General features: G+C 29.9%; 4 protein-coding genes across 6 annotated transcripts in view; 1 reads left to right on the forward strand and 3 right to left on the reverse strand.

Annotated features, from left to right (window-relative positions):
* The window catches only part of LOC122627219, a 5,559-nt gene extending 2,713 nt beyond the window's left edge, over window positions 1–2,846 (forward strand). Inside the window, exons 12-20 of the mRNA XM_043808199.1 lie at window positions 68–521; window positions 591–979; window positions 1,071–1,299; window positions 1,389–1,558; window positions 1,637–1,829; window positions 1,945–2,158; window positions 2,336–2,526; window positions 2,603–2,733; window positions 2,829–2,846. Of these exons, the coding sequence (XP_043664134.1) occupies window positions 68–521; window positions 591–979; window positions 1,071–1,299; window positions 1,389–1,558; window positions 1,637–1,829; window positions 1,945–2,158; window positions 2,336–2,526; window positions 2,603–2,730 (1,968 nt within the window). The 3' untranslated portion in view covers window positions 2,731–2,733; window positions 2,829–2,846. The remainder of the gene's footprint in view (window positions 1–67; window positions 522–590; window positions 980–1,070; window positions 1,300–1,388; window positions 1,559–1,636; window positions 1,830–1,944; window positions 2,159–2,335; window positions 2,527–2,602; window positions 2,734–2,828) is intronic.
* A 531-nt stretch (window positions 2,847–3,377) lies between these two features.
* On the reverse strand, window positions 3,378–6,541 carry LOC122627247 (ornithine decarboxylase antizyme 1). Its single transcript, XM_043808252.1, has 5 exons — window positions 6,535–6,541; window positions 6,343–6,473; window positions 5,998–6,247; window positions 5,751–5,907; window positions 3,378–5,503 (listed from the first exon to the last, which is right to left on the reverse strand). Exons 1-4 carry the CDS (start codon window positions 6,539–6,541, stop codon window positions 5,792–5,794), a joined length of 504 nt encoding a protein of 167 aa, XP_043664187.1. The 3' UTR covers window positions 3,378–5,503; window positions 5,751–5,791.
* A 6,184-nt stretch (window positions 6,542–12,725) lies between these two features.
* On the reverse strand, window positions 12,726–14,984 carry LOC122627221 (myosin-2 essential light chain). Of its 3 annotated transcripts, XM_043808202.1 has the most exons (4): window positions 14,613–14,984; window positions 14,494–14,521; window positions 13,472–13,777; window positions 12,726–13,373 (listed from the first exon to the last, which is right to left on the reverse strand). In XM_043808202.1, the coding sequence occupies exons 1-4, from the start codon at window positions 14,613–14,615 to the stop codon at window positions 13,267–13,269; spliced, it is 444 nt and encodes a 147-aa protein (XP_043664137.1). In that variant the 5' UTR covers window positions 14,616–14,984; the 3' UTR covers window positions 12,726–13,266. The 3 variants fall into 3 exon arrangements, with proteins under 3 accessions (XP_043664137.1, XP_043664139.1, XP_043664136.1); XM_043808204.1 differs by lacking the exons at window positions 14,494–14,521; window positions 14,613–14,984 and adding an exon at window positions 13,917–14,487 and having other exon boundaries at window positions 12,726–13,395; XM_043808201.1 differs by lacking the exons at window positions 14,494–14,521; window positions 14,613–14,984 and adding an exon at window positions 13,917–14,485.
* Window positions 14,985–16,929: 1,945 nt separating this feature from the next.
* The window catches only part of LOC122638025 (WD repeat, SAM and U-box domain-containing protein 1-like), a 7,545-nt gene continuing 1,638 nt past the window's right edge, over window positions 16,930–22,836 (reverse strand). The window contains exons 2-18 of the mRNA XM_043830630.1: window positions 21,402–21,539; window positions 21,030–21,201; window positions 20,580–20,725; window positions 20,222–20,448; window positions 19,901–20,139; window positions 19,728–19,818; window positions 19,496–19,605; window positions 19,286–19,428; window positions 19,005–19,194; window positions 18,779–18,924; window positions 18,455–18,663; window positions 18,094–18,365; window positions 17,912–18,002; window positions 17,693–17,787; window positions 17,455–17,616; window positions 17,185–17,329; window positions 16,930–17,107 (exon numbers count right to left, since the gene is read on the reverse strand). Of these exons, the coding sequence (XP_043686565.1) occupies window positions 16,947–17,107; window positions 17,185–17,329; window positions 17,455–17,616; window positions 17,693–17,787; window positions 17,912–18,002; window positions 18,094–18,365; window positions 18,455–18,663; window positions 18,779–18,924; window positions 19,005–19,194; window positions 19,286–19,428; window positions 19,496–19,605; window positions 19,728–19,818; window positions 19,901–20,139; window positions 20,222–20,448; window positions 20,580–20,725; window positions 21,030–21,201; window positions 21,402–21,511 (2,709 nt within the window). The 5' untranslated portion in view covers window positions 21,512–21,539 and the 3' untranslated portion in view covers window positions 16,930–16,946. The remainder of the gene's footprint in view (window positions 17,108–17,184; window positions 17,330–17,454; window positions 17,617–17,692; window positions 17,788–17,911; window positions 18,003–18,093; window positions 18,366–18,454; window positions 18,664–18,778; window positions 18,925–19,004; window positions 19,195–19,285; window positions 19,429–19,495; window positions 19,606–19,727; window positions 19,819–19,900; window positions 20,140–20,221; window positions 20,449–20,579; window positions 20,726–21,029; window positions 21,202–21,401; window positions 21,540–22,836) is intronic.

The raw sequence follows: 22,836 nt of genomic DNA on the forward strand, positions 1-22,836 counted from the left end.
TTTTTTTTTTTATCAATCATCATATAAGAATCTCTACACTGAAAACTTATTCGATACTTTTTTTTAGGTGAAAGTTGAAGTTCTTGGGGTTTTGGATATGGCAACGTTTGATTTAAGATTACGTGCTTGTGATCCAGTACAAGATGGAGAAAGATCGTACAAACGAAGATTTAATAATATCCTTCATCCATTGAAAGACTGGGTTCATATGGATTCTAAAATTATGACTGACTTTACGGTTGATAAAAGCACTTTACAAGAGCTTGGTTTCGCCAATGTAACGCAGGCGGCATTTTCCGATCAAAATCCTAGAAATTTCCTGAGCAATTACCACGTAATGGAATACTTACGAAAAATAGTTCCAAGAATGTTTCAAAATACATTGAGTTTACTTAGCAGACAAATGATACAACAATTTCTAGACGAACTTGTTTGGAGAGAAATGTATGGTGCTACTGCGGCACGTGCATTTGACAATATTATCCTTCATATATCTGAACAAACCAAAATAGACTCTACTAGTAAGTTATCAGATATAATCATAAACATTATTTTACTATAACATTTAATTACATATTTTATTATTTCAGATGATTGCATGCTAGAACGTCTTGCAAAAATTGCGGCTAATCCGTTTCAAGATTGGTCTTATACAAACACGACTCCTCCTCCTTTAACTCCAATGATAATATCTAAAGATCAACCACAGACAAATGCTGAAATAATAGTTCAAAATATCAAACAAACAGAATCTGCTTTAATAAAACCTGGTCCAAAAAGAGGAAGAAAAAGGATTCTACCTGCACCACCTAGTCCAGAGCCAGAGGCAAAGAAAAATACTTCCGATGCAAAAATTATTAAGGAAAAAGAAAGAGAAAATAAAACCGAACAAATTCAACTTCAAAAATGTTATTACGCGACCATGGAAGGTGATCAAAATTTATTGTTAAAAGAGAATAAATCTTCGTTATATTTTAAGGTAATTCATTCATTAATATTAATACATTATATCTTTACTGAAATATATTTGACCGATATATTATAGCTTTTTATTATGATATATAATTTAGTGCTTCCTTTGTACCACTGTGATGCGGTCTAATACTGAAATAATGGAACATATGGTCAGTCATGTGCCACCCCAAGTACCTGATCAAACAGAATTTCCTGTATGCCGTTATTGTTGTGCAGCTTTTTCTTCTCAACATCAGATAGTCACTCATATTTCAGAAACTCATAGTACATTTGGTAATTCTGACGGTGACATGGTTGTCTGTGCAATATGTGAACAAAAATTTGGTGAGTTCGATTGTCTTAACGATAATGAATTTTCAACAATGAGATATTAATACAAATTCATACGAGTTATCTCTTTGTAAATGTTCCAGGAAATAGCAATTTATTGATTAATCATTTGTCAACGACCCATTGTCCTTCAGAAATGCCTTATCAATGCGATAGCTGTGGTTATCGAACATCTAGTCACAAAGATATCATAGATCATTATTATCAAGTTCATGAGAAGGGTGAAGGTTTACAATGTCCTTACTGTCTAAAGGTGAATACAAATAAATTTCTATTTACCTGATCGCATATAAATATTGCAATAAATATTACAAAGTGATGTATTTAATAGATTATAGAATTTATTGTCGAGGGACAAACGAATGCGTCTAGTATACACTCGTTCTTCCTCCATATGCAAAGACACATTGTGAGGAGAGAACAAGGACGTGGAAATAAATGTCCAAGGTGTTGTTTATGGTTTAATCAAAAAAGTTCATTGAAAATTCATCAAAGAGAATTACACGATTCTGTCATCAATTCGAGTAAGTCCATTATATACAATTATAGCTATTTTTTTCTCTCTCTCTCTCTCTCTCTCTCTGTCTATGTACATTAACGTATATATGTATCTATTGGTTGTTAAAAAATTTGTTGCAGAAGTTGTACCATATTTTACAAACGAAAATGAAATAATGATACCGAAACAACGACCCCTGATAAGACGATTTGACGTAGAAAGTCCAGTCGCTGAATTACCAAAAGATGAATGCGTTAAAAAGTGGAGTACAGGGCCAATTTTAGTAAATACTTCTACCAGTCACTTACCGTGTCAAGAATGCGAAGAAGATATTGATGAACAGGATCATTATCCGTAAAAATATATCATTTCATTTTTAACATAATTATGTCTATAAATAAAAATAAATTTATCTAATTAATTATATCTATATGTGTGTGTATGCATGTACATGCATATACATATATATATATATATATACATATTTATAATTAAATATTTTGTTAACCAATGATTTATTTATAATTGTAGCGGAGAACAAAGGTGTCAACAGTGTCGTTACGTAACGTGTTGTTGGCGTGCATTTAAAGAACATTTGCAACAAATTCATAATGAAAGGCCAATGACCAGTTTAGTTGTTCCATCTCCGCTTATAAATATCCCATTGGAAAAGAAAATGCAATGTCGATGTGGTTATACGACAAATGATGGCAATCAATTGGGTAAATACAAAAGGATAATTTATAACGTCAAAATATAAACGATCGTATGTAATAATCTCGCTTTTGATTATTATAGCTACACATTTAATTAAATGTAATAAAATGACGGCTTACCCTATTGAGGAATCAACACCATCTGGTGGTATGTTGGATAGTTTAGGTCTCGTACCAAAAAACTCATCCGATACTCCGAGTATTAAATAAATTGTGAGTATATATTTTTTACAAATATAACAATTTTGTAAAACGTAATATTAAATTAATGAGTTATCAAATCGGATTTATATTCTGATTAATTACAGGAAACTATTATGGAAAAAAAAAAAAAAAAAAGAAAAGAAAGAAAAATCACTGGAAAAATAAAGGAAATGTGAGAGTGAAAAAATGTAATTGTGATTGTATAAAGTATGAGAGATACAAACGCGTGTTAAACATTCTGATTTACAGGATTTAAAGACAATTATGTAAATGATTAATTTTTGTTAATGAAAGTATATACAAAGATATGCCTCAATTTTCAAATAAACAAAACGATTTTTTCTTAATCATGCAGACAATTCCAAAATTTTAACGAAATTATTGGAATATATCATATAGAAATATTTCAACAGCAGCAGTATATATAAACATATTATCGATATATAATATGTAGAAATATAAAGCTTGTGTAGAACAATAGATACTATTACAGTAAAATATCTTAATAAGAAAAAAAAAAAGGATTAATAATAATCGAAAAAAGTATTGTTATATAATATTCTGTTCTTTCTTTAAGTTTTCGTGAATTGTTTTTATATATTTTTACAAGATGAAAATTATATCAATATATGAAACAACAAAAAAATTACTGATCTTTTTAATAATCTGCATTTATAACTTTCTAATTAGCATAATTCATATCTTCGCATGATTACATACATCTTCATATTTATTACGAGATTATGTGTTTCTTAAATCATAAAAATCGCAAAAATTATAAATCGGATCTCTTTCTCTTTCTTTCTTTCTTTCTCTCTCTCTCTCTCTCTCTCTCTCTCTCTCTCTCTCTCTCTCTCTCGATATATATAATTTTGTTTTTTCTTTTCAATAAAATTTACGAGATAAGCAAGAATAATTTTTCGACTGAAATAACGACATAATGTGTTTTATTCAATTTTTATTTAGCAATCGTTTTTCATGTATGAATAATAAATGTAGCATACATATACTTTTTAGGTGGTCAAGTGTGTATGAATATATAATACTAACTGACGGAATAAAACGCATATAGACTTGTTCTTCCAATTTAAAATCTTTTAGTAGATTCTCTTGATTATTTTGAATGAATTTAACACATAATAATCCGTCATTCTTCACTTACCTCTTTTTTCTCTCTCTTTTTTTCCTCTCTCTCGTTCTTTCTCTCTCTTTCTCTCTCTCTCTCTCTCTCTCTCTATATATATATATATATTTCTACTAAGCTATGAACATTTTTTATGATTTTTTAATATTTTACATTTTTTTTTGTATTTTTCTTTTTATATATATTTTTTTTTCATTTTCAACTTTGTCTGTTATCAAGTCAACACTAAAGAACACATTTATTAGCAAGAACTCTCCAAAGTTAATCGATTGGGAATTACCAGATATATAATATTGCTTATATTCTAATATGATTAAAAATTAATAAATCTTGCAATATATATATATATACTACCTAGATATAATAAAAATTATAAATTATAATAACAACAATTACAAAGTCGCAGTACCTCTATGATAAGGAAAAAAAAGAAAGTAGTTTGAATTATTGAATTTTAATATACGGTCTCTCTTTACGCAATTTGTTATTATCTTCACTTAAAACAAAATATTTGGTTTTAATGATCGTTCTACATAAAAATTTTCAAATTTGGTTATAAGTACTGTGTGTATGTGTCTGTCTTATTATACTAAACGAAAAAAAAAAAAAAGAAAGAAAGAAAAATACTCGATATAATACTCCAGATATTTCAATACATCGCAGTAGTAACTACTGCAATTGAATCGTTATCGATTAAACTTCCAACGTCAAATAAATTATTCTCAAAATACTACGTGTGTATGAAATAAAGCGAATAATTACACCATTTATTACATTAACATAACATGTTTCTCAAAGAATATATATCAAACAATTTTGTCGATCTATAGTTTCAGAAATTTTCAAAAATAATTTTCTAGAAATCGGAGTTACGAAATAATCAGATTCATATATATATATATATATATAAAATTTTTAGAGCCTGCACAACAAATATTAAATCTAAGTACATATATATATAATATATATATATATATAATATATATATATAATAATAATAATAAAATTACTAATATCGATAATACTTAGAAATAATTATAAGAAGTAAGAGAAAGTGAATCTTATTAGAAAGAAAAATATGGTGATACCCAATCTGCCACGATTAACATATAGAGATTTACCGATAATAAATTTTTCCTATAATTTGATGGTTTTTTGTCACAATTAACTATTTAATATGTAACATTTAACCATCAAATTCCTTCAGAATACGTGGGAAGCTTTGTCAGCAATTTATACGATCTTACGAGAGTTATTAACATTGTGTTCAAGAGAATGAATTGATACATTCATCAAAAGCCTGTTACGTACGCGCTCTACATATACGAGACTATAATTTCTCTTCGTTCTCCTAAATACCTCTTAAATTTAACGCTAAGGTGATACTCCAATACATATTATCTTTGTTCGCATTTAAATAAATTCCGAAATGTCAATTGTTTCTCACTGGTCATTTTCACCATAAAATAAAAAAAAAATCAAAGTTACTGGTCAGCAATTTTCACACAAGATGTAAAACTGCATTTTGTAATGCTCATAGATCAAATTAAAAATATTGAAAACAAAAGTCTGGCCATTCAATTTCTTACATATCCATTTTGTTGAATTCTATCATAAACTTCGTTATAATGGCACCTGTAATGATAAAACGAAAAATAATTAATAAACATTAAATAAAGCCAATTATTAGTTGAAATAATAAACATAGATGTATTTGCTAATGAAAATAAAATAATAATTTAACTTAGAAATAATACATAAAATAAAATAGTTTAAAGTAATCTTTGTAGTAAAAATATTTTATAAAATTAAAACATGGCGTGTGTATGCGTGTGTTTGTATGTTGGAGAAAATGAACAAACCTGAAAAATCGTATTAATACCTGCGCGTTAAATTTGAGAGAGGAGTCTAGCTGCTTGCCGATTACTCGATGGCATAGAGCATGTAGAGATTACCAGCGTCACTGCCTGGCGGTACCAAGGCATGAGTCGGTGGTAGTACTGTGAAGCCCAAAAACATGAAGGTACGAACCAGCATAGCTAAACCATAACAACAAAAAGGTTTAGACGGAGAATTTTTTTCAACACAAAAGGCTTCTACAGTTCCAAAGAAAGGAATCCGACAACTACCTCGATCTGATTTGTCTTTACGGAGACAAACAATGATATTAGTACAATGTAGTGTTTCTTCGGCATATTCCAGAAGGGAAACAAAACCCTCCTTGGAACCCTCTGGTAGAAGGCAGCTTGGTACGCGTATGTAAAGACAGCGGCGCCATACTACAGTTTCCCACTCAACAGATGTACTCTCTGTTAAGTGAAGCGTAAAGGTCAGGCGTAATGATTCACAACTTCTTACAGCTTTCAACAATTCATCCTCCTACAAAATATTGGGTGGGTTGCAAAATAGATATCAATATATTATTAATTCTAATCACGATACATTAACTCTCCTTTTTTAAATGTAATACGTACTTGCACAATGTGGGAGCTCACAGAGAGCTGACTCTGCTTGATCCCCACGCCGCGGCTCTCTGTGTTGACTGTAGATACAGACAATGCGGCATGGGGCACATCAGGACCACCACAGAGGCCCCACACCCAGCGTTATACAATAATGCTGGAGTGGCCTGGAACCCTCTTCCAGGCTCTCGTCCATACATTTACTTGACATTTCACTAGAAGAAGCAAAAAATATTTCACATATATACATACATATATAAATACATCCGCAAATAAACTTTTTTGAACCATTAATATCTACTAACGTATAAACTCAAAGGATATACATAAAACGTATAATACTCCTCATTAAATTATATAAAATTGTAATACTCAAAGTTGTTTTGATTTAAAACAAAAAAAAAAAAAAAAAGAATACGAACGTAAATATGCATCTTTCTACTTGTAAATGACAGAAACAAAATCCATAGGATAATTTCCAAAGCACTCTCTTTCTTGCTTTTTCACGGCTATCTTTAAAAATATATATACCGTCTTACTTTATTTATTTACTTTCTTCTACTTTTATAACCAAGTCTAATCTATGTCAAAATATCTGTCACTAAAAGGATATATTTACCATAACCTCGGAGCCGATTCCAATGGTTTAGGTACCATTTTCGAAAAATAATAAAAATCTAATTTACTAACACAAATAATTCAAAAGAAACTAAATGGCGATAAACGCGATGCTGCTACGCAGCGAAGCGGCACCCTTACAAAATATAATATATATATATATATATATATCCGAGGCGAAATGTCGGGTCAGCTGTTATGAAATTCGCGGTAAAATCAAACTACGAAACGAGAGAGAGAAATTATGTCTTGACCGATCGCATGAGAACGGACAAAAGAATAACTGCTGACTGACAAATAGATCGGTGAACATCGTCGATTTATAAAGATTCCGGCCGATACGTGTATATACATATGTTAAGAACACTACTTGTATCGTTGCTTTTAACGCAAACGTCATTAAAAATTGGCATCGAGCCAAACGTATAATCCTATCTCTGAGTATGTGTGTGTGTATACGTATGTATGTATGTATGTGTTCTACGCGCACGCCATATGCATTTACGTAGAATTAAAGTCGAGGAGAAATAAATGTACGAAGATGACGTTTCTTCCTTCACGAATTCAGCCAAAATCTTTTAGCAATCCCCAGACAAAATGCTAAAAACAGTATTCCTAATTGAAACTACTACGTTGTATAATTCTGTTTTCGCCATTATGCTCTCTCTCTCTCTCTCTCTCTCTCTCTCGCTCTCTTAATCTAAGACAAACGACTGAAAAATCATTACAAATATAGTTTACTAATTGATAATCGAGCAACGTAAACAAAAGATACATATACATATATAAAATCAATTTACTTATTATAAAAGTTATCGGTATGTCGATAAACATCGCGGGTCACGACGATTGTATACATATTATTTATCTGAAATATATATCACTACGGAATTCGAAGTTCGCGTTGTATATTTAGACGCACAAATACGTAAGTACGTACGTACGTACGTATACAACTACTACATTACTGAAAAGCGGATCCGACCACGTTGCCTTTTATTTTTGGAAATAATGATAATATCGAAAGGAGAAAAGTCATCGATAAGGTGTCATAAAAAAATATTAATTTTTATATAACGCTGACTAAACGAAAATAAAAATTGTTTTCGTATTGACTTGGTTCTCGCGAAAATATGAAATAAAGTAGGGAAAAAAGAAGAAAAAAAAAAAACAAAAAACACAAAAAATATAAAAAAAAAAAAATAAAAGAAGAAAAACAACAGCAGATTGATAAGCGACTACGACTGTTATCGAAATGTGCATATGTGCAGACAATGCATGTATCAAATACATACAAATCGTAAATGCAAGTAACAGGTACATAAGTGGGTATCACTTTCGTCTACGAATGTTTTTTTTTTTTCTTCTTTTTTGTTTACGAGCATATGATTCTCAACTGTCAAGTCACGCGATAATAAAAGTGAATCAGCTTAAATTGTCAACGGTCGGTAATATTCCACAGTATTTAGTAGATGTATCTTTATTGTGATAAGCAAGGATGATGCAAGATAAAGATAACGATGCAAACAGTTGTCTTATATTCTCACGTGTGCATCCCTATATACATATATACGCGCATACAAATGCACGTATGTATATATTTGTTCGAACAAAACCTTTTAATGTCTTTGATCGAATAAATTCAACTAGCTTAATGAACGAAGACAATAGGGATTATATAAGAAGTGTTTACTGCGAGAACTACCATCCCTTCTTCTCTCTCTCTCTTTCTTTCACACACTCTCTTTCTCTTTCTCTCTCTCTCTCTCTCTCTCTCTCTTACTAAAGATCGGTAACCGTTATTCTTAGAAAATATTTAATGCATCATTCGCCAATAAAAATATCGACGAGAAACATACAAGTTTCCACAATGTTGTATTTTTAATGTATTCGATAGATCGATACATCTATTTGATCTCAATATTATTCTAACTAGTCGGAATATATTTTAAATAGAAAACTATAAACAGCGCCATCTTATTTCTTTTCATTTTTATACCGTCTTTTTTAGTACACTTTTATATATACGTATATATACATAAATAAATACGTCAGAGTAACTTACTGTCGATAATTATAAAGCTATCAAGTTATTCCATAAATGTATCTCTTATTTTTATACTTGAATTATATATAAATTATATATAGTAATGTCGATCGCGTGGCGAGTAACGTATCGTATAAAAGAATATACCTTTTTGAGGTTAAACGTACTGTAAATGGCATCGTCTTCTTTCAAAGAATTTTGTTTTATTTTATTTTATTCTATTTTATTTTATTCTTGATAATAGTCTTCATATTATATACGTATATATCGACATATATATATATATATATATATAGTACTACTTTCAATGTTAAATAAGAAATTATTAAAAATAATTGTAAATTTAATTTTCTTATCAAACGGACTTATTACGAATATAAAGTATCTTCGAAAGAAAGACGAAGTGCTTTTGTTTATTTTTATTTTTTCATTTATTTAGATTCGTTTAATTAGATTAAAAAAGAATATAAATCGGATTAGGTCTTATAACAATTTTATTTTATTTTATTCTTCTCTCAATTATGGTTTTACTATATATAGAATACGTATTATATATACACACACATACTACATATGCATAGTAAAATCATATATATATATATACACTTGACTATTTTTGATGTTAAAAAAAATATATATATATATATATACATGAAAAATGATAATAAATAATATTTAATTAAACAGATTTATTACGAATATAAAGTGATTTTTATTTAGAGAGAGAGAGAAAAAAGGAGAAAAAAAAAAGAGAAGAGATGTGTATCATCACGAGATAGGAAATTTCCAAAGCTTAGAATGTCACCGAATGAGGACTTTGTCGTCATCGAATAAACACAGAAAGAAGAACGCGAATACGTGCGTGAGCAGAGACACGTATGCCGATAGATATTGTGTTAAAAAGAAAAACGAAATTGCCGCTGCACCTAACGGAATATTCGTACATCAGATCTCAGAACCGGTTTACCATCAGCAGGCAAACGCTTTTGTTTCGATCGAAACTTCGACGTACTATTATAGCAAGTAGTACTAACAGTTTTCTTCGACAAATTATTTATACAATCAATTGAGAGAGGAAACAATTTTAAAAAGAAAAAAGTAATGTGTGTGTATATATATATATATATATATATATACATTATATATAAGTATGATGAAATAAAATAAGGTTAATTTTTTCATAGTAATCAATTGCGTATATATTTTTCATTATGTGTCTGTGTGTATATATATATATATATATATATAATATGATATGTATAATTTATATAATACTAATTTATATAAATAATACGATCATATATATATATTAAATAGGATCACACGCATATACACAATTTTTTTTTAACAATGAAATTTATATATTTATTATATTTAAATTTATATATTATTATAGATTTATATTTTTACTTATATTTTTATAATATATATATATATATATAATAAAAAATACAATATGTAGCACATAAAAAAAAAAAATTGACCTACTTTTACTTCGTCATAATAAACTCGATTAATTCCTTTGTTCTAAGCCATACAAATGTCTTATTCGACATTTTTAAAATCGTGTCTAGTTATATTAATTCTTTGTGCGATGAATGTTAGATAATACTAAAGGCGGAAGTCCGTATAAACAATTAACAGATTATACGTATCACATGCCGTATACACCAACGCGTTTCATATATTATTATTATTATTAGTATTATTGATAATCATGTGACATAGTACTCATAAATAAAATGATAGGATTTATAGGAAACCGATGAAGACCAACTTTCTTTCAGTGTCACGCATATAAACGTACGTGATGTATACATACAAGAACATATATAAACATGCCAGTAATTCGATAAAATCGAACAACAATCAAAATTTATCCGACACTCAAAATTGTTTTCTTTTTTTTTTTTTTTTTCGTTCAATCTTTAGCTTTGATCGTTTATAAATATAAGTTATGGAATGTCCGATATCAACGAAATCGATAAAATTTATAACATATAATAAGATACGAGAACGATTTCCAACGTGGTTATTTCTATTATCAAAGTTTTTCAAATTATGCGTGAAAAGGAAGCATGTTTTTTTAAAAACATTTGTACATTTCCGTGATCTCTCCTCTCTCTCTCTCTCTTTCTTTCTCTTTTTCCCTCTCTTCGTTGTTAAATTGGTTTCGAACAACGTAACCAATGATAAGGAAAATTATCAGTATGTTTTCAATAACATTTAATTAATTAATTATAGTGTTATATTGTACAAGAAACGATTACCACGATTATCTCTTGTATTTTATTGATATATTTTTTCATTATATATATATATATAAAAAAAAAAAAAAAAAAATATCTATGACTTTTAGGTCACAAGAGATAAAAAGAAAGAAAGAAAGAAAGAAAAGATAAAAATATTAGAAAAATCTAATCGAAGAGGTAGCAGAGATTACTCGGAATCATTTCTGATATCGTTAAAAATGTTGGAAACAATAAATTGGGATAGAAGTATTATCGTTTAATTACATAAATGTAATCGTGTAATCTAAGAATTTTCTCGCGTTTTATTTTATACGCATATATATATATATTTCTTTTTCTTTTTTTTTGTTATAAATACTTTTGTTTTATTTATTTATTGTTTTATTTTTCTCCTAAGCGAGTGTCTAATTATATATGGTCAAGTTCATTTAATCGTTCGTTCGCAAGAAAGATAAGTCTTATTGTAATCTTGGAGCAAAAGTAAAAACGATAGTACGTAACGATGTTTAGAAAAGAAAAAAAGAAAAGAGAAAAGAATAGAAAATGAAAAAAAATTTATATATATATATATATATAAAAGAAAGAAAGAATATAGAAATTGAGATATGTGTAAGATATATAAGATGGCGTCTGAACACGAGAGAGCAAAGACAAAAATGGCGCAGTAACGCGCTCACCTCATTTCAACTTACCAATTACTCGAAACTAAACTCGGCATTATTACACCTTTTTTACTACTTTCACAATGACTTAATAATAGGCTGGAACTAATACTCATACTTCTTTCTTCGTATAATTTTGACGGTTTTTAAATCTACTTCACACGGGGAAATGTCCGCTTATTCAGCGACGCAAAGTAGGATATTCCTATGAGAGGCACAAGTTTTCTACTCGCGCTTGACGAACAGAACATCCGCTCGGACGTATGAAACGTTACTGGAACAACCGTCGTTCTCGACGTTGTTCCATATTGTACTGTTGCGTCGCGTTTTCGGCCTTGACGCTCGTGACGTCACTAACGTGTCAGCGAATGAAAGTCGTGGAAAATATTTCTTGAAAGCGCTTGCGCACTTAGTCGAGAAAGAGAGAGGGAGGGAGAGAGAGAGAGAGAGAGAGAGAGAGAGAGAGAGAGAGAGAGAGAGAGAGAGAAAGAGAGAGAGAGAGAGAGACAGACAATCTTTTTCCCTTATATTTTCTCTATTAGTCAGATTTATTACTGTGTGACCGCTACGAAAGATTCGATCATAATCGTCGACTTTAATCGGTTTATTTCACTAAGGACGGACGTTATAACGCTAAAGTAATTATAGAGTAAATTTATTTATTTCTTTATATCTTAACATACAGCGTTTTATTTATTTATTTATTTTTTTTTGCCTTTTCTTTTTGTTTTGTCTCTTTTTTTTTTGTTTTGTTTTTTATAGCTTTTAAGAAAATAAAAATTACATTAGATATAATAAATAAATATAAAATGACAATTTTATTGTTCTTTCCGTTTTTCTTTTTCTTCTTCCTTTTTGTTTATTCTCATAATTATGTAACAGTGGCGCATGGATTTTTATAGCGAGCTAATAAATGCAAGTGAAGGAATCGTATTCTCTTTTCCGTATCAATGGCTCAAAATCGAAGGAATTCGATGAAAAATTCAATGTAACTTTATGAAATTATAAAGAAAACTTCAAATTCTTATAATTGTTTGTTCACACGATCTACAGTTTGTATTCCTCTCAATACAGATATCACTAAATGCTCGTAAATTGGAGTAGGTCAAGGCACGATGCGCTAGATCTTCATTTATCTCTACCATTTGTTAACTAATGTTTAATCTTATATAAAATGGTTAGTTTTCTCCCCATGATATATAACAAAATAGGTGATACGTAGCATTGGTTTCTTTAAAGAGAAATTTTTATACGCATACGCTATGATATGAAGATTTTCAAAAGTAAAAGTTTGAATAGACTCGAGGACTATAAAAATTAAATGTTAATAACTTCATGTACAAAACTAAGTAACTATTTATCCGCACATCACTTGACGGACAAAATCTTCATAATTAATGTTACCCTGTGAGTCCTCGTGGCCCGCTAGTAACGTTTCTACCTCTTCGTCGCTTAGTTTTTCACCTGCAGGGTAAGATGTAGATACCTGTTACATCCGCTTTTTGTAAAAAGCTGAGAATATTACTAAGAGTATCGCAAATTTTAAGTAATTCCTTAATTACCCAATGTTGTTAGAAGATGTCTCAATTCGGCAGACGAGATATAACCATTCCCATCCTTGTCAAAATGACGTAATCCTTCGATAAAATCATCAGCCGTGTCAGATGTGCGGGATTTACTAATGGCTTGATAAATTGGTAAAAATACTTCAAAGCTAATTCGTTCATCCGGTTTGTGCTGGTGAGTGAATTTTTTTACATCCGATTCTGTAGGGTTTTGTCCAAGTGCACGCAGTGCGTCTCCGATTTGAGCCACATGAATTTTTCCATCCCCACGGCTATCGAAGAGCTGAAATGCTTCCTGAAACTCTAAGATAAGTTGAGGGTATCTCATTATCTTTATAAAATAACAAAGATTATCGTCCTAACGATTTATATGTTCTCATACGAACGACGAAAGGAATACCCAAACTATAAAACACTTTCGGATAATATAAAAATGAATTACCCTCCATAGATGACATCATCCTATTAGTCAATTCCTGATAACTGTATCCATACATCCTGCTTAGTAAAACTGAACGTAACGTATCGTGAAACTCGCAATTGCTATAGAAAGATTCGATTATATCCAACGTTCTACTTGCTATCACTAGTATACGTCAATCGTTGTCATTTTAAAACAAATTGAAAAAATCAAAACTAATCGAATAGAAAGAAGAATCGGTTTCTTCTGTTACTTCTAACACGATACTGATCGTATCAACTTTATCCCGAAGAGAAAGTCAAAGAGAAAGAGAAAGAAAGTAACGTTGACACCGAGACGAGAGACGTTCGAACGAGATTAAATCCGCGAACAAAGTGGGTAAAAGTGCGAACGCTTTGGCAGAATGATCTTTTAACGATGGGTCGCCTCTCGCTTTCAAAGATAGAACCATAAAAGGTAGTCCTCGATACGAGTAGCCCGTGGCAAGCGGGGTGTGTCTAAAAAGGCAAGGATACTCTTGACCTGAATTAAAGATCGAGAAAAAAGCGAGTACCCCTCTTTAATCTCTCTACTTGTTCGGGATACACCGTTCACTTACCTGCCAGCTGATCCTCCGAGTAAGATGCCTGAGAACACAGAAACGACACGTTCAAAGTTTAGTGTGATTTTTACGTCAACGACTAACTCACCAAAATTTTCTAGATAAATACGACTTACCATTTTTTAATATGTGTCTGTGTATCTCTGCGTGTGTATACGTGTACGTATATCTGTGTATATATATATATATATTTGTCTTTTTTTTCTTATTATTTCTAACACTCGCGTTATAATACGTAGAGAGCGACGTTCACACGTATTCAGTCAACAGGCGGTGCCGAACTTTGCTTCTTTTCGATCGTCTTTCTATATGCAGCAGCGTCACGTATGGTGACGTAGTCGCTTTACCCACAAAACGGAAGTGACTCACGACGTTCAAATCTTTTTTTTTTTTTTTTTTTGCTAATCTCTTTTCTTTTTCCCCCTCTATCTCTCAGGAAAATAATATCCTTCTAACGTGATCTTCGACGGACGAATTAAGATCGTTATTTATTTTAACGATTTATCACGATTCTTTTACGTTCTTGATAAAAATTGTTCGTTTCGTTTAACCTTCTTTACGACAATTTACGTATAAATCGAACAATTGAATATAGCGCCATCTGTCGGTTACAAGTCGAATTAGGATTTTATAGGACGTATGGCGGTTCTTTCGAATATCCTCTTTCTTTTTTTCTAATATTTAATTTTGAGAAGAATATTATCAATTAAATTTGTTGGTGGAAATTTTGGTATTTATTAGTGATAACTGTACAATGAGCACGCCATAGTAATAACATAATATCGTAACATTAACAAAGCTCGATTGTACATAATTATATATGTATATGTATGTATATCAATAAAATTAACAATTTATACTATTTTATCGCAAACATATTCTTCGATTATATCTTTTTTAAACAACAATCCAAACCAATTCATATATTTTATCACAGAAATATACATACAAATTTATATATATATATATATATATATATATATTTTTTAATTTTCAAATATGTTTAATTGAATCAGTTTAAATATGTATGTAAGTATATAATGTATGTATATAGCGTATGTATGTAGTGTATGTATGTATATGTGTATGTATGTAGTGTATGTATGTATGTACAAGACAAATACGTAACTACTATCATCTTTAACATTTAAATAAGAAACAAAATATATGAAAACTAGAAAGTCATTAATAAGTTTATATAATAATACATGGCTCTATATTAGATATGAGTATGCATATCGTTCAGAGATTGCATAAATATCAAAAACGTGACGTTAATTATATACGTTATATAAAAATCGTTTATGTGTGAAGATTTTAGTGAAATTTCTATCAAAACTTTGTTTTCGATAGATTTTCACTTTAAGAAGTCTAAAATTTAACGAATAACATCATCATCATCGTCATTATCATCATCATGTAGTTTCATTTGTGTTTACAACTGCTACAAAATTCTCATCGATTCGATATGTATAATATATACGCTTTCAGAGATAATACAACATATAAGTGCATATACGTTGGTATAATTTTTCTTTTTCTTTTTAATTCATGAAGATTGTCGATAATATTAGTGCGAAATTGTACTATTCCTGTACATCAGGTCACTATATATACATATATACGTATATATATATATATATATATATATAGATATATATATATATATTTATATATATATGCATGCTAGTGTATCATAGTTTCATAAAATATACATAACATACTCATATTATAATCAATGTTTATAATACGTTCTCATATGTATGTATATTCTACGATAGTAGTATCATCCTATATTTTATGAGTCTTCAATGATTCTTTTTGTATTTTTATAAATGAAATCCTAAATCATTTAGATAATGTTTTCTTCTATGATACTATACATAATGAAGTATACTGTGGACCATTTCGCTCTTATTAATTGTGTAATAAAATTTCCGTATATGTGTATATATATATATACATATATATATATATATATATGTATATATATATATATATATGCACACACCCACACAGAAGATGTAATTATAATTATTGTTTGATTTTTCTATATCTTCATATCTTTTGTTTTTCAATAATATTCCAGTAAAATACGTTTAACGTATTTCATAATAACAATATAAAAATACAAATATATATCGACATAATTAATAAAGATTAGAATAAATTTACGACAACTGAAAATATTTCAAGACTTGCTTGTTGTGCAATGTTCAAGTAAATGTGCACGTATAATACGATTGGTCCACTCACAGCATATATGATGTAAAATTTAGATTATGTGTATCGTATCTTTGTCTCTTAGATCTTATATGTAAGTGCTTTATACTGTATATATATATGTATATATATATATATATATATATATATATATTCAACTACTAGTAAAAGAATTATAATTTATCTTTTCAAAGATCATGACACAACTGATCTATCTTAAAAATATATTATTCTGGTTCGTTACCATGAAGAAGCGTACATATTGCATTTCTCAGATTAATATTTGATGTAAAAGTAGTATCGTGTAATGGTTCATTCGTCATCGGACTTGTATATTTCCCGCACAAAAACCATTCGTTTATGGCTGCTCTCTCGTACGTAAATCCATCTAACGTAAGAATGATATTAAAATAATATATTACAATAATATTTGATTTCTAATGAAAATTAATAATATTTATATACCTGAACATTGAACCGGTTCTTTCATTATCTCGTGTGTTATAGGACACAAAAATTCATGGGGTATTTCCGTTTCATCCGAAATCTCCATCGCATTAGCGTCCTCTTTTTTTAACCAATACAACTGTCTCTTGAATATTTCGGCCGTCTTTGAAAATCAAGTATATAATATTTAATAATAATAATAATAAAAAAAAAAAAAAAAAAGAAAGAACAAGAAAAAAGATCGTTGAATTTTTTATTATCGTTAAATCAAAATGAGAGCTTGTATACCTCCTCGTCGTTCTCAAGATCGAGTTTATTTAATAATTCATAGACCGGAATATTCAACAATTGTCGTCCAGTTAATTTACACGTATGAACTTTCTTCATTAATTTCGATAATCCTATTTCATTCAACCATTTCAAAGTATCGTCGACTCTCCAATCGGCCAACTAATATTTTCACGATATTAATTTTTTGTAAATTTCAACAGCTTTTATATTTGACATTTTAACATTTATATTTTACCTTCTTTCTATTTTGTTTCAAACTATCGATCAATATACTTTGAGACACCAATTGATGAGGTATCCTCCAAACTAGAACGGTCTTGTCTAATGCGCCTAAAAATAGAATGCGATGTTAATTGTAATTACTCGTACAATACGTATATATATATATATATATATATATATATTTTGTGCAAGACGAGGTAACGTAACATTTGAAAAACAAAACGAAGCAAACCTGTAACGAATAAAGATGTATCTTCGGAGAATGCGCATGACGTTACAAGACTTTCGTGATCTTCGAGAACGTACAAACAAGCTCCGGAAAACTGCGGACATATTTGTTCATCCTTCTTATTACATAGTTCTCATAGATATAAATTAATTAATATTCTAAATAAAAAATGTCGAAACTCTTACGACGCTCCATATACGTGCTGTCCTGTCGGTAGCAACACTTCCTAAAATTTCTCCATGAATCGGAGAGAAACGTACGTCCATGACGTTACCACCATGACCGGCCAACGTTCTTTTTTCTTTGAAGCTAATATTACAGTCGCTCTTTCCAATACCATTTGCGGAATCATCTTCCTCATTAAAAATGGTTAATTGCCATAATTTAACGAGAGAATCGTTTCCACATGTCGCTAATAGATATGTCTGTTTGTCGTTATTTAAATTGGAGTCACCTCCTAAATAATAAAAGTTCAAACGGATGTGTCAATAGAAAAAAATTGTTTCGACGTTTCGTTGAATGCAATCATCGTTTATTAAAACGTACTTGTAGCTCCTATAGAACCAGTTGGACTAAAGTCGCATCCTTGTACACCCAAGTCATGTGCTTCGTCGCAAACCAATAAGGCTAATTCTGTTTTTTCGTTAAGAATATCGAACAATCTCCATGTACCCTCGTTACAAGCTGTTACCAAATAACGCGAGTCGTGGGTAAACGCTATAGATGTAATCGCATCAGCATGTCCTTCGAAAATTCTGTAAAATTTTCTTGAGTCACACGATAGTATCTTTAGTATCTTTGATATCGCGTAGATATGTAATATCCATAAAAGAAATATCGAATCGTTAATTCTTTTTTAATTAGACATACTGTAAATGTTCCATATTATCCATGTCCCATAATGTCGTTTTTTCATCGTCTCCAGCAGTTGCTATTTTGGTACCATCCGGAGACCAACGACATACGCGAAGTCCTGAACCAGAATTAACGAACGATCCTCTTGCATGTCCACCGTTCTATGAGGATAATCAAAATTAAAGTTATTTTAATGAAATCGATGTGTATTAGTACGAAAGAATAGGTCTAGTTAGATTACTTCGGTATTCCAAACTATTGTGGTACCATCCAATGAACACGAAGCAAGCATCGTACCGCAAGGACTAAATTCAACGTGATTCACGCTATACTTATGGCCGTCCAAAGGACTGTAAGATTTCTCTTGGAATTTTATATCTTCCTCGTCTTCCTCAGTTTTTTCAATAGCCCATATACGTACCAATTTATCTCTAAATTGATCAATAAACTTCGATTATCCGAAAGGTTCTTTTTTCTTTTTTGTTTTTCTTTTTGACAAAACATAAACATTCATGAACAAACCCTGAACCAGAAGCTATCAAATCATTCCCATAAAAAGCAACGCCATTGACCGCTCCACCATGATCGTCCATCCTCTGAATTAACTTCACTTCGTTTCTAGACGATTCCGCGTTTTGTAATACATCATGCTCGTGCATAGCATTCTAGTAAAATAAATGAATCATCGTGACCTTAACCATCCGTGAGTCTATGTCAAACAAGTTTACCTACCTTTCCGCGTTCATTTAATAATAACTTAGGAGCACCATGTCGTATAAGTTCAGAATCGATAGTTAGGTGTCCTGTTAGATCCCACACAATAACCGACTTATCGTTAGAACCTAAAGCATTAGAGAATGACGTTGTGATTGATCGATTCAATTTCGTACATACAGTTTTGATAAATTAAACATTTTTTTTTTTTTTTTTTTTTTTATATATATATATATAAATTAAAGATCACCAGTCGCCAGAAGATTTCCATCTCTCGAGAAAGCGCAACACGCGACGTATCTGTTGTGTCTCGCTAAGACGTTACATATTTTTCCTGTACTCTACGATCACACAAATCGAAATAATTTTATGTGTGTACGTGTCGTAGGTTGTATTAGATAATCGCTAAATAAACTTACTTACCGTTTCCCAAATTATTGCTGTTTTATCAAGACCACTACTAGCAATGTATAATCCGTTGGAGCTAAATCTTACGCAAGTTAAGGCACTGCTGTGCTTTTCCATTACCCTGTAAAGATTTATAGTGGCAGAATTTGGCTGGGTTTCGACTTTTTCTTGAATCACCATGACTTCCCAAAGTTTTACATTGTGATCATTGCCGCAAGTAACCAATTGATAAACTTTGGTAAATGACTCACTACCTGTATATTATCAGAGTAATAGAATTGGTTAGTTACAACCGTTTAATATGTTACTTTATAATAAGAAGATATATATTTGTACCTGTTACTTCTTGCGAGATTGAAAAATCACACGACACTACACCAAGATCATGCGCATCGTCTACCGAAGCAAACACGGTTACTGATTGACCATTAGACATGTTAGAATCGATCATTTCGGCAGTGGAGAATAGGTTCATAACGCCAAACGTGCACGTTGTGAGCAACCAGTTTGAGTCAGGTGTAAAACATACTCCTTGCACGGCACTTTCGTGTTTCTGAAATGATCTGGAGAAAAAAGAAAAAATAAAAGAAAGAAAGAAAGAAAGAAAGAAAAAATTATAACGATGGTATTATTGCGTTTGTTATATCAAGAGAAATTATTTACGATCACGAACAGTAACGTAAGAAGATCTTGCCTTATCAAAGTACGATGAATCAAATCCCAAAGACAAATCTGTCCGTTATCTCCGGCTGTAACTAGCAATGTTGAATCCTGTGAAAATCTGCAGGTTCTTATAGATTCTCCGCTAACTTGTACCATCGTGTGTATCTTCGTTCCCGTCTTTGATATATAAAACAAATTTAAAAAGATTTTCAATCGTAGTCAGGTAAAATGATCATGAAAATTTATTATCCAAATCGAAATATTTTTTGTTGAAAGTGAAAAGAAAGAAAAAGCTCGATTTTAACATACGAGACAGATCAAAGATTTTTATTTAATATTATATAGGATAATCGATAAAACTTATTCACAGTTTCATTTATTATTGTGTCAAGTATGTCAGTAATGCTAAAAATATTCTAATATAAAAACAAAAAAGATAATGTAAGGAAAACAAACATTCAGATATATAAAAATATCCTACCCTTAAATTCCATAGCAACGTAGTACCGTCTATACTAGAAGAAGCTAGCATGGTCGATTGTGGGCTAACTTTGACCGAAGTTACCCCATATTTGTGACCTAAAAGTGGTGAAAAGAAAGCTTCGACGTAGCCCGTACCATTCTGCCATTCCCAAACTCTTACACGTTTATCCCTAATAAATAATAATAATAATTTATTATTATCTCATCGTTGTTATTATAATTATTATAATTTATAAACAATAATAATAATAATAATAATAATAATAATAATAATTATTATTATTATTATTATTAATGCTATTATTATTAATACGTTGTATCAGGAATGTATATAAGCTAAAGTATCGATGAAAAGTGGACTATTATTTACCCCGATCCAGTTACCAGGATACAATCGCCAGCAAAATCGACGCTATTTACGTCGCTGGTATGAATCGTTAGAGTTTGTAGAGCTTGTACGTCCTCGATCATGGCAGTCATCTTTATTAATTCGAGACGGGATTCTTACCTTAAATTAAAAATTACATCATTGTTATTATTATCATAATATCGTTGTTATTATTATAATTATTACGTTATACTTTTTATTTTATTTCTCATGTTTTATTTCAAACATTTTTTGACTCCACGACTTTCATGATTATATTTGTTCGTTTATAATTTCGCATCGATGATCATTGAATCATTTATTAATCAATGTATCTCTACGATTTGTCTAGTTGAAATTTATTCGTTATAAGTTCTTTATTAATTTTTAAAATCAATTACACCTTTTTCAAAGACAGATATTTTAATGTTCTGATTAGACTTGCAATTTTATGATATGAAAAATAATATATAGTCTTGAGGAGTCTTGGAAAAGAGTAATTGACATTTATAAAGTCAGAGTGGAAAAAGAAAATAACTTTTGACCTATCCTGTATCTAATGCCGATTGACGCTTATAACGATGCATTATGATTCTATCAAATAATGTTTCTAACTTCATTATAGCGAGTAAATGTACGTACGTCGTGAATTATTAAAAGAAGAAAAAATCAATTGTCCAACAAGGATACGCGAAATATGTACGAGTTAACTCGTAAAAGATATCAAAATTCTGTCGTATGACGATATTAACGAAATTAACAAAATTTCATTGTGATTTTATTAGTTTTTTTTTTTTTTTTTCACTTTTTCTTCTTCCTTTCTTTTTTAAACCTATATTTTCTATATCAACGCAATCATTATTGTAAACAAAATATTTTGAATGGAATACAAATTTTTATTAATTAAGAAAAAAAGATATATATATATGTACACATATATTTTTTTGTACAAGTTTTTAGCTAAAAAAAAAAAAAAAAAAGAACAATTCTTCAGCTGAAAAGAAAGATAATTCAAATTTTGTGTGTGTCTTGAAAATTAAAATTTATTATTAGTCCTGTAAAACATTTTTGAGATTTTAAGATTATTAACAATTAGTCTAAAATAATATTGATTATTATATATATATATGTATATATGTATTTTACATTATATGTATATATATATATATTAATGGAATCATTAAAATTCAAAAAAAGAAAAGAAAAAAGAAAGAAAGAAATTCTAATAAAAATATAATAATGTTTCTAACGACCTCTAACCTTAACACATCGAAAGGTTCACGAATATGTACTTGTATGTCTCAATAATGAATGAGAATGAAATCGACTATCTGTTCTACAGGTGGGAAGCATAATAAAGTATTTCAACTAAAGACTTTCAAAGTCTCGATCCTTATCGTTAATCATTATAAATGAGAATAACAAAAAAAAAAAAAAA

This window comes from Vespula pensylvanica, chromosome 2 (genome assembly GCF_014466175.1).
Source record: "Vespula pensylvanica isolate Volc-1 chromosome 2, ASM1446617v1, whole genome shotgun sequence".
In the NCBI taxonomy this organism is placed as follows: domain Eukaryota; kingdom Metazoa; phylum Arthropoda; class Insecta; order Hymenoptera; family Vespidae; genus Vespula; species Vespula pensylvanica.

Coding starts and splice junctions, on each gene's coding strand:
- LOC122627247 (XM_043808252.1), bottom strand. Junction 6,248..6,342: donor TGAGCTCCCACATTGTGCAA/GTACGTATTACA, acceptor AATATTTTGTAG/GAGGATGAATTGTTGAAAGC. Junction 5,908..5,997: donor TAAAGACAAATCAGATCGAG/GTAGTTGTCGGA, acceptor GTTATGGTTTAG/CTATGCTGGTTCGTACCTTC.
- LOC122627221 (XM_043808201.1), bottom strand. CDS start 13,971: ATGTATGGATACAGTTATCAGGAATTGACTAATAGGATGATGTCATCT. Junction 13,778..13,916: donor GATGATGTCATCTATGGAGG/GTAATTCATTTT, acceptor AACTTATCTTAG/AGTTTCAGGAAGCATTTCAG. Junction 13,374..13,471: donor ACATCTTCTAACAACATTGG/GTAATTAAGGAA, acceptor CTTACCCTGCAG/GTGAAAAACTAAGCGACGAA.